The sequence below is a fragment of the Aegilops tauschii genome, chromosome 5 (genome assembly GCF_002575655.3).
Source record: "Aegilops tauschii subsp. strangulata cultivar AL8/78 chromosome 5, Aet v6.0, whole genome shotgun sequence".
In the NCBI taxonomy this organism is placed as follows: domain Eukaryota; kingdom Viridiplantae; phylum Streptophyta; class Magnoliopsida; order Poales; family Poaceae; genus Aegilops; species Aegilops tauschii.
Genome location: NC_053039.3, coordinates 177751873 through 177762446, shown reverse-complemented (window position 1 = coordinate 177762446; position 10574 = coordinate 177751873). Strand labels below are relative to the sequence as shown.

Sequence of the window (10574 nt, the reverse complement as noted above, 5' to 3'; positions counted from 1 at the left end):
TGATTCATGTGTGTAAATTATACATGGCCTGCGTGTCATGTTTGTCAGCCGGCAGGAGCCAAAGTGCTGTCATTATATTGTATAACGACCTGCGTGTCGACTTGTGACTCTATGTAAAATTCATTACTAGTTGTAGTAGTTGGATAATAGAGATCAGGTTGGTGGCTTGGCGTCCCGGCGTGACAAACAAGATGGAGTTCCTAGATGGTCATCGGAGTCGGAGTCGACCTGGAAGAACATCCATGAAGGAGCCATACTATTTCTCAATATATGTTTATTTGTGATTGTTATGCTTCTCGTTTTCTATGCATGTTAGAATGGTAGAAAGATCCCTCATGAATATCAAGCGAATTGCCATCCTCGATGTTGCAGCTTCGTTCGTCAAGTACGTTTAGTAGTGGGCTCATAAAATTGAGGTGCTGCTGGGTGTCCTTGAACTGAACGGTTCGTGTCGGACATGGACATGCACTGCATCAGGTTAACTTAGCAAGGCTATCAAAATGGTTTTGGGCCTTGTGGCAAAGAAGGTTGGGGGGCCGGGGTATGAGATACCTTCCCGACCGATAGGAGTCGTATAGAGATACGATTAGCAAGGAGTTGCTTACCGGATAGGCATGTTGTCTAGAAGTTATGCTAAAGCTCACTAGTCGCATGTGCTAGTCGGATCCTGAATCACTGAGAGTTTGCGGAGGGATGCCAACTTCAGTGGGAGTATTTCTGTTTAGGCTTGAATTACTCTACATAAACACATTGCTTAGTGGTTGCATATTTTCTATTGTAGATCAATGGCACCACCTGCTCAACCCAACTTTGCATTGAAATCAATTCTGGAAAAGGATAAACTGAATGGAACAAACTTTACCACCTGGTATAGAAATCTGAGAATTGTTCTCAAGCATGATAAAAAGGAACATCTTCTAGAGGATCCACTTCTAGAGGAACCTGTCGATAATGCTAGTGCCACAGCTAAGAATTCCTACCAAAAACTCGTTGATGAATCAACGGAGATCAGTTGTCTGATGCTGGCTTGTATGGAGCCCGATTGGCAACAGCATTTCAAAAATGTTGAGGCTTACGATGTGATCGAGAGTCTCAAGAGCATGTTTCAGACACAGGCTAGGACCGAAAGGTTCAACGTCTGGCGATCCTTGATGGATTGCAAGCTGAAGGAAGGTGATCCACTGAGCCCACATGTGATCAAGAGGATCGGATATGTGCAAGCTTTGGATCGGTTGGGCTTCCCGCTCTTGGATGAGCTGGCTACTGATGCAGTTCTGGGTTCTCTTCCACCCAGCTATGGGACGTTCATCTCGAACTATCATATGCATGGCATGGATAAGAAGCTCACTGAGTTGCATGGGATGCTCAAAGTGGCAGAGCAGGATATTAAGAAAGGCACGCATCAAGTGTTGATGGTGCAGAAATCGGCTAAGTTCAAGAAGAGTTGGTCTAAGAAGAAGGCTAAGGCAAAGGGCACGGAGACGGTAACCTCCGCCGCTGCGCCAAAGTCTGGACCGGACTCGAAGACCATTTGCTACCATTGCAAGGAAACTGGTCACTGGAATAGGAATTGTAGCAAGTGGCTTGCAGAGCATGGCAAGAAGGCCGGAAATGCTTCTTCAGGCAAAGGTACACTTGTTGCATATGTTATAGACATTTACCTTGCTGACATACCTAGTAGCTCTTGGGTATTTGATACCGGATCCGTTGTTCATATTTGCAACTCGATGCAGGGGCTGGTAAGAACTAGGCGTGTGGCACCAGGGGAGATTGACATCAGGGTCGGCAACAAAGCAAGAGTTGCTGCGTTGGAGGTTGGCACGATGCAGCTCTAGCTTCCTTCTAGATTTATTTTGGAATTGAATAATTGTTATTACATTCCTCCACTTAGTCGGAACATTATTTCTTCCTCATGTTCGATGAGTCAGGGTTATGAATTCAATTTAAAGGACAATGGTTGTTCGTTTTATTTGAATGGTATGTTCCACGGCTATGCGCCCATTGTTGATGGGCTATTTATATTGAATCTAGAACAGGAACCGGTCTATAACGTGGATGTCAAGAGGCATAAGCCAAATGATATAAATCCGACATACTTCTGGAATTGCCAGCTTTGACACATTAGTCTGAAACGCATGAAGAAGCTCCATGATGATGGGCTCCTAACTTCGTCCGACTTTGGGTCGTTCGAGACATGTGAATCATGCTTGCTTGGCAAGATGACTAAGTCTCCTTTCACAAAGAGTTGCGAGAGGGCGTCCGAGCTGTTGGAACTTATACATAGTGATGTGTGTGGACCAATGAGCACAACTGCCAGAGGTGGCTATCAGTACTTCGTGACTTTTACCGACGACTTGAGTAGATATGGATATATCTATTTGATGAGGCACAAGTCGAAAACTTTTGAAAAGTTTAAAGAGTTTTAGAACGAGGTTGAGAATCAGCTCGGCAAGACTATAAAGCTTCTACGATCTGATCGTGGAGGTGAGTACATGAGCCAGGAGTTTGATGATCATCTGAAAAGCCGAGGTATAGTACCTCAGCTCACACCTCTAGGTACGCCACAGAGAAACTGCGTGTCGGAACGGAGGAATAGGACCTTGTTGGACATGGTCCGGTCTATGATGAACAAATCGGATTTACCCTTGTCATTCTGGGGATACGCTCTAGAAACTACAGCTTTCACACTTAACAGGGTACCATCAAAATCCGTAGACAAGAAACCACATGAGATGTGGACCGGGAAGACTCCCAGTTTGTCTTTTCTAAAGATTTGGGGTTGTGAAGCATTTGTCAAGCGACTTATGTCAGACAAGCTTACACCCAAGTCGGATAAATACATATTCGTGGGATATCCGAGTGAAACCTTGGGATATAGCTTCTACAACCGGGAAGAGAACAAAGTGTTTGTTGCTCGGAACGGGGTTTTCCTTGAGAAAGAGTTTCTCAGTCGGGAGGCCAGTGGGAGGACGGTCCGACTCGAAGAAATTCGAGGACCACTCGGGGACGGCTCGGCTGGTGATGAGATCATACCGGAGTCAGTCAGGGAACCCGTAGTGGAAGCGGCATCGGAACCACGGAGGTCGGAGAGATTGCGCAGAGTGCGCGATGTATTGTTGCTCGAAAGCGATGAGCCGACGACATATGCAGAAGCGATGGTGAGCCCAGATTCCGAGGCATGGCTAGAGGCCATGAGATCCGAGTTAAAGTCCATGGATGAGAATCAAGTCTGGGACTTGGTTGATCCACCGCCTGGCGTAATGGCCATTGGTTGCAAATGGGTATTTAAGATGAAAACCGATGTGGATGGAAATGTTCAGATCCACAAAGCCCGGCTTGTCGCTAAGGGTTATGGACAAGTTCAAGGAATTGACTACGACGAGACTTACTCGCCGGTAGCGATGCTGACGGTGAGGATCGTACTAGCTATAGCTGCATATTTCGATTACGAGATATGGCAGGTGGATGTCAAAACGTCTTTCCTTCACGGAAATCTAACCAATGACGTGTATATGATACAACCTGAGGGTTTTGTCGATCCGACTAGCACTAGTAAGGTATGCAAGCTCAAGAGATCCATTTATGGGTTGAGGCAAGCATCTCGGAGCTGGAACATTCATTTTGATGAGGTTGTCACTGGTCTCGGTTTCATCAAAAGCGAGGAGGACTCTTGTTTATACAAGAAGTTAAGTGGGAGCTCGATAGTGTTTTTGATCTTGTATGTGGATGACATACTACTGATCGGAAATGATGTTTCGATGCAGAACTCGGTCAAGGAGTCATTGAATGGCAAGTTTTCGATGAATGACCTTGGTGAGGCAATGTATATTTTAGGCATTAAGATCTATAGAGATAGATCGAGGAGGCTGCTCGGCTTAAGCTAGAGCACGTACATAGATAAAGTGTTGAAGCGGTTCAACATGAGTGAGGCCACTACAAGAAATATGTTAACTAGTGACCTTCTCTTAGTGACCCCAGCTGAATTGGTCGTAAATCCATGGCCATTTCGCTTGGAAGGGCTCAAACCCTGAAATTGCCTTACACCAAATGGTCATAAAGCAGAAAAGAGTAGTCTATGACCTTATTTCTACCTGATTACGACCAATATAAATGGTCATAAGGTTGTGAACGTGGATGCATTGGTACTTATTGCTATGACTAGGCGCCACCTCATCAGTTTTGCCTATGTGTCATGTCCATGTGTCAATTTTTGCCCTAGGTTGTGAAGCAACCTATATTTCTGTTATTCCCAAAATTCCCAAAAAATTCTCATAAAATCTTTGGATCATATCTTCGTCAAATATGTAAAAAAACTTCCTCACCTAGTTCAAATATAATTCAAAAATATTCATTTTCCTATTCTCTTCAGAACAGCACTTTGTGAAGGAAGTGCTATTTATATATATTTGATTGACCTCAAACTTTTTGGGCACTCTTTCCTATCCAAATCATTGCCTCATGACAAAATTCAGCTCCATTTTCCTAGTAAACGTTCCTCGGCAAATTTCCAAAGTTTTTGTTCAGCTAGAAGCTTTGTGAAGGAAGTACCATTTTTATATATCCAAATGACATGAAATTTATACAGTTCCTTCATATGCCCCAAATTATCACCCTCCTCCAAATTGCAGCTCAGTCAAATCATCTATGTGAGCCCAGGTTCAATTTATATTTTATGGCCAGATTGGCACGTTGCAAAGCAAGTGTTATCTAGACCCCTCCTATTACCCTCAAAAATTTTGGCCACTCTTCCATACCCAAATCATTGCCACATGATAATATTCAGCTCCATTTTCTTGGTAATTTTTTCTCAGAAAATTTCCAAAGTTTCGATCTCGAGAGAAGCTTTGTGAAGTAAGTACTAGCTCGGCTTACCCAAATGATTTGGAAATTTACCAGGGCATGATATTACATATGTAACCTACCTACACCAAATTTGAGCTCATTTCATTTATCCAATTTCTCTTGCTAATTTTCCCAAGTTTTTGTCCAGAGAAAAGCATTGTGAAGGAAGTACCACTTTGGCATGTCCAAATGGAATCAATTTTCTATAGTGCTTTCCTATGCCCAAATAACCATCCTCCACCAAATTTCAGCTCAATCCATTCATTAGTTTGAGCCCAACTTCAACATCCATATTTTTGCCCGATGTGGTACTTTGCAAATCAAGTGCCATCCAAACTCCTCCATTTGAGCTGAAAATTTGCCAAGACAGTCTCCCTAGTAGATGATCATACTCAGCCAAAACTCAGGCCCATTGGCCTTGTGAATTTCCCGTACCGCTAATCAAACACTTGGCTGCTAATTCATGTTTGAGCATAGTTCGGTCTCCTCGTGAGATTCTTCTATTTTTATTTTCTTTCTAGCATCTACCTGGGGAGTGCCCAACCTACTAGACATGCCTAGGCTGCCCATAACGCATGGCAACACCACGGTCACGCGGTGACCACGCGGCGGGCATGCGAGCCTACGCGCTTTGGAGTTGGGGCCCTGGGCCACCATCCAAACATCGACATATCACCACCAAACCATGTATTTCTGATTAAATAGATACTTATGTAACTAGAAATGATTTTTGGAAAAAATAAAGAGCAAACTATAAGGCAGCTGCAGTTCAAATTTGACCCGCTTCCTACTGAATCGGCGGAAATTTGTCTTTTTCACGAGAGGTGGATCAAAAAATTTGAAACCCAACCATTTTGTCAATTGTGCATTAAATATGTCCTAGTATTTTATAAAATTGATTTGGTCCAAATTTGCAACAAATATATGATAGGTCCTTCAAAAAAATCATTTTGGGCACTCGAAAAATGGAAAATTGATTTTTCGTCCAAAGAAAATGAAAACGCCCTTAGGCAACATTGTTTGCCATTCCAATATGCACCCTTGTGCACAATATGAGATCATTTGAACAAACTATGCCATGAATGTGGCCATAAGATTGATCATTTGACTTGAAAGCCATGAATCTTCACACATGATAGCTCGTTTCTGAGAACACTTTTAAAAGAGTTGCCGTATTACAAGTTTATTATTTTTCCTGGTAACTTGGTCACATATAATGACACAGTGCGACGGTTTTCCAAATTTTTTATTTTTTTTGAATTTTTATGCCTGTTTCAAAATGCGGTCAAAACGGCGGGAATGACCGTTCCTAGCTAGTTGTTGAATCTTGGAATTTTTTTGGTGTTTCTCTAATTAAATAGATGCTTTTGTACCTGGAAATGATTTTTCGGAAAAATAAATACCAAACTATGAGGCAGCCGCAGTTCAAATTTGACCCACTTCCAACTGAAACGGCGGAAATTTGTCTTTTTCACTAGAGGTGGATCAAAACCTTTTACACCCAACCATTTGGTCAATTGTGAATTAAATATGGCCTAGTATTTTATAAAAATGATTTGGTCCAATTTTGCAACAATTATTTGGCAGGTTCTTCACAAAAAAACCTCATTTGGGGCACTCGAAAAATGGAAAATGATTTTTTCGTCCAAAGAAAATGAAAACTTCCTTAGGCAACATTGTTTGCCATTCCAATATGCACCTGTGTGCATGATATGAGATCATTTGAACAAACTATGCCTTGAATGCTACTATAAGATTGATCATTTTGCTTGAAAGCCATGAATCTCCCCACATGATAGCTCATTTTTAGAACACTTTTTAAAAATAATTACCTTATTAGAAGTTTATTATTTTTCCTGGTAACTTTGTCACATATAATGACACAATGCGAAGGTTTTCCAATTTTTTGAATTTTTTTGAATTTTTATGCCCGTTTCAAAATGCGGTCAAAACAACGGACATGACCGTTCCTAGCTAGTGGTTGAATCTTGGAATTTTTTGGTGTTTCTCTGATTAAATAGATACTTTTGTACCTAGAAATGATTTTCAAAAAAAAGAGCAAACCATGAGGCAGTTGTAGTTCAAATTTGACCCGCTTCCTGCTGAATCGGCGATAATTTGTCTTTTTCACCAGAGGTGGATCAAAACTTTTGATACCCAACCATTTGGTCAATTGTGCATTAAATATGGACTAGTATTTTATAAAATTGATTTGGTCCAATTTTGCAACAAATATATGGTAGGTCCTTCACAAAAAAATTCATTTTGGGCACTGGAAAAATGGAAAATTGTTTTTTCGTCCAAAGAAAATGAAAAAAACCCTTAGGCAACATTGTTTGCCATTCCAAGATGCACCCTTGTGCACAATATTAGATCATTTGAGCAAGATATGTGGCGGTTGCAGTTCAAATTTGACCCGCTTCCTGCTGAATCGGCGGATATTTGTCTTTTTCACGAGAGGTGGATCAAAAACTTTTGACACACAAACCGTCTAGTCAATTGGGCATTAAATATGGTCTAATATTTCTAAAAATTGAGGTGGTTCAATTTTGCAACAAAGAGTTGGTTGGTTCTTCACAACAAATCCAAAATGGAAAATGCTTTTTTGGTGCAAAAATTACTTATTTGAATCAATTAAGACCAATTTAGATGGTCATAAGATTGTCAAAGCGTTTACCGTGTTTTGATTGGTCCATAGGCATGTCACGTGGATCACGCATCCAACACCGTCGGATACTCCCCGATCCGACGGCAGCCCTAACCCCCTCACGGCCTCACCCTCCCACCCACATAGCCCAATCACCGACGCACCCACGAGCCCTTCTCTCCCATGCACCCACGGCTGCCAACCCTAGCCCTCTCCCTCCCTCAGATCTCAATCTTCCGCCGCCCCAACCCAATCCCTACCCCCACGTAGCCCAACCCAATCCGCCGCCGTCCTCTTCTCTAGTCGCACCGGCGAGCTCCAACCTCATCGCCGGCAGCCCCTCCCCTCTCCTCCTAGATCCACTCGGGCTACTCATGTCGTGGCCAGATCTGGCAGGAACTCCCTCCCTCCCACCTCGCTCCGAATCCCGATCCATACGCACACACAGACAGAGCTTTGGGAGCTCCTGCTCGGCTGCTCACGGCCACGGTCCATGGACGACGCGGACATGCGGGAGGTGCTGCTGTACCGGGACGGGCTGGTCACGGCCGCCGCGTCCGTACCGGTGGCCACGTCGGGGGCTTTCCTGCCCGAGGGGATCGCGGTCGGCGACGCCGTCTGGCTCTTCTACGCCGCCAGGGCCCGGGGGCTCACTCCCCCCTCCGCGCGCAGTTCACCGTCCTTGTCAAGGTACTTCCTTGCCTTCCATCCCGATCTTGTCTCCCACCCCTCTTCTTGCCCCCGGCCTGATCCAGCCTCTGGCTGCAGTCCAACATCTTCATCGAGGGCGTCTCCCACAAGATTCGCCGGTAGATCGAGGACCTGGAGCGCGCCGGAAGGGTCGAGCCTGGCACCCTCACCGTCGACGGCGTCCCCGCAGACAGCTACCTCACCAGGTCCGTCTCTGCCCTTGCCCTGTGCCGCTGCTTACATTCCTTCTTCCTCACACCCACCACTGCTTGCTTACCCTTGCTGTGCCGGATGGATGCAGGTTCGCGTGGGACGAGGGCAAGTACCCCGTCAACGCCCCGTTCAAGGAGACCGTCAGCAGCATCCAGTCCCAGGTCGCCAAGATCGAGGATGACATGAAGGTAACTAACTCTGCTTCTCTCTCTCTCTCTCTCTCTTAATTACTCCAGTTCCTTTCCACACTGACCAAATCACGCATAACTTAACACTCCATTTGCTAGGCTAGCTGGGTACTGTATTTTGGACAGTGTTGTTTAACACTTTAACAGTTACATTCGGTCCTCGTCGCTGAATTGGTAGATTTTGGATGTAGCTTACTTCCTGTTTGTCTTGGTCTGTCCGGTTTCATGAGTATTTAGTCTTCTATCCCCTTTTCTGGTACTGATTTGCCACATAATGTTCATGATGCATCATATCTCCTGTCGAAGTACTTTGCTATGATGCTTTGTTTTGGGGTCAGTCAGTAGTACTCTAAACAAGAGCATAAACATATATGATTGTGTTATATTAATTGATTGCATGCCCTCTTGGATTCTGTTTTTGCCTGCTGCATGTGTGCTGATAGTTTTTGCACGGTGTTGGATATACCTCTCTTTTTATGTTTCATCATTACGAATATGCCGATTGCTTGCTTGTTGTGTTCCGTAGGATCTGTATAAATTGTTAAACATTGGTATTTTTATATGTATTATTCAGAAGTTCTAACTGCTGTGATTGGGTGCTTGTTATGTTTGGCTCTCTACTCTAGTAGTGTTGTCTGTAGAGGCCACCGTGATTTTGTTATACACATGATGATGCAAGTATGGACTGCTGTTTGTTTCATATGTACTACCATCATATAAATGCCTACCATGTTCTTCATCTCCCCTCCCACTGATTCCTCCTGCCTGCACTTGTTTTGTGTCTCAGATTTGTAGAAGCTGCCGCTGCTGTAGGTGGAACAGGAAGAAGCCCTCATGGCTGCTGCACATCTGAAGTGGTGAGCGCCACCCCATTTTTTTGGTACTGTGAAGTGTTAGTTTGGTTAGTCTGTTAATCAAAGTATTCTTACATGATGTGAATATATACTGCAAACACCAAAGTTGATCATTGAAACATATGTCGCTCCCATTTTTGTGTGAAAATGTACTAGTTATCTGCAATACAAGCTAGACATGAACCAACTCTTGCTTCTAAAGGAACATAGTATAAATGTAGACCTCGTGTGTGATGCTATAGATTTATAAATTTTGCTTTGTCTTATTCCCGAGCTGGCACTATAAATTTTGCTTTGTCTTGTTGATAATGCCATATGTCTTATGTGATCAGATTATATTTCTGTTTGTTATGGTAATATAAAAAATATTCATGCTATCAAAAATTTCACAGTGTGTGCCTTTCATTTCTTTAGTTCGATTGTTTCCCTTGTATTCAATACGCTTCTAATGGCTGACCTTCCATTTTTGTTGTGGCATCTTTATTTTCACAGGTGTTGCATGTTCTGGAAGATGGAAGAGGAAGAAAACCTATTTTGTTGAACTAAATTTTTTGTATTCTGTTTTGTTGTACGTATCATTTGATAGTTTTGTATAGGAACAAGTGATACTATTTTGTAGGGCATTATGGCTTGTGATGTAAACATATTTAGTTCTGAAATATGAAATTATTTGCAAAATTTGTTGAAAAGGAGGATCATATGTATGAATATGTGAATGGGCTGAAAACAGTACTGGACCAACTCTAGGATTGAATTATTATTTGAATGTATAAAAAGGCTGAATGTAAACCAGTTGGGCTGCACAAACGTGCATAAAAATTGACGGGCTGCACAAAATTGTACATATATTCTTGAAAGGCCAAACGTGCATAAAAATTGACGGGCTGACCAGTTGGGCTTGGCCCATGTAGCTGACAAAAATTAACAGAAATAAATATACTAAATGGGTTGAATTAATGGGCTCGGCCCATATAAACTCCGAATTGGACCGGGCTGATTCTTATCCACGTCAGCTTGCCATGCTGGATCCTACGTGGCCTGGGGAGGTTGCTAGTGACCAAAAGGTTGGTCAAAGAACCAATGACCTTTTACATATCACAAAGAAGGTCGTTAATTTCAGTTTACGACTGCCAGCTTTTG

General features: G+C 43.1%; 1 protein-coding gene across 1 annotated transcript; it reads left to right on the top strand.

The window, feature by feature from the left end:
- Positions 1-7630: 7630 nt before the first annotated feature.
- On the top strand, positions 7631-10223 carry LOC109772926 (uncharacterized). Its single transcript, XM_073500065.1, has 5 exons — positions 7631-8179; positions 8258-8385; positions 8481-8580; positions 9368-9437; positions 9927-10223. The coding sequence occupies exons 1-3, from the start codon at positions 7983-7985 to the stop codon at positions 8576-8578; spliced, it is 423 nt and encodes a 140-aa protein (XP_073356166.1). The 5' UTR covers positions 7631-7982; the 3' UTR covers positions 8579-8580; positions 9368-9437; positions 9927-10223.
- The last annotated feature ends 351 nt before the right edge of the window (positions 10224-10574 follow it).

What these genes read in the sequence shown, in the direction of transcription:
- LOC109772926 (XM_073500065.1), top strand. Translation starts at nt 7,983, where the DNA reads ATGGACGACGCGGACATGCGGGAGGTGCTGCTGTACCGGGACGGGCTG. An exon ending in AGTTCACCGTCCTTGTCAAG is followed by an intron (nt 8,180 to 8,257) that starts GTACTTCCTTGC and finishes CTCTGGCTGCAG; the next exon opens with TCCAACATCTTCATCGAGGG. An exon ending in GCAGACAGCTACCTCACCAG is followed by an intron (nt 8,386 to 8,480) that starts GTCCGTCTCTGC and finishes GGATGGATGCAG; the next exon opens with GTTCGCGTGGGACGAGGGCA.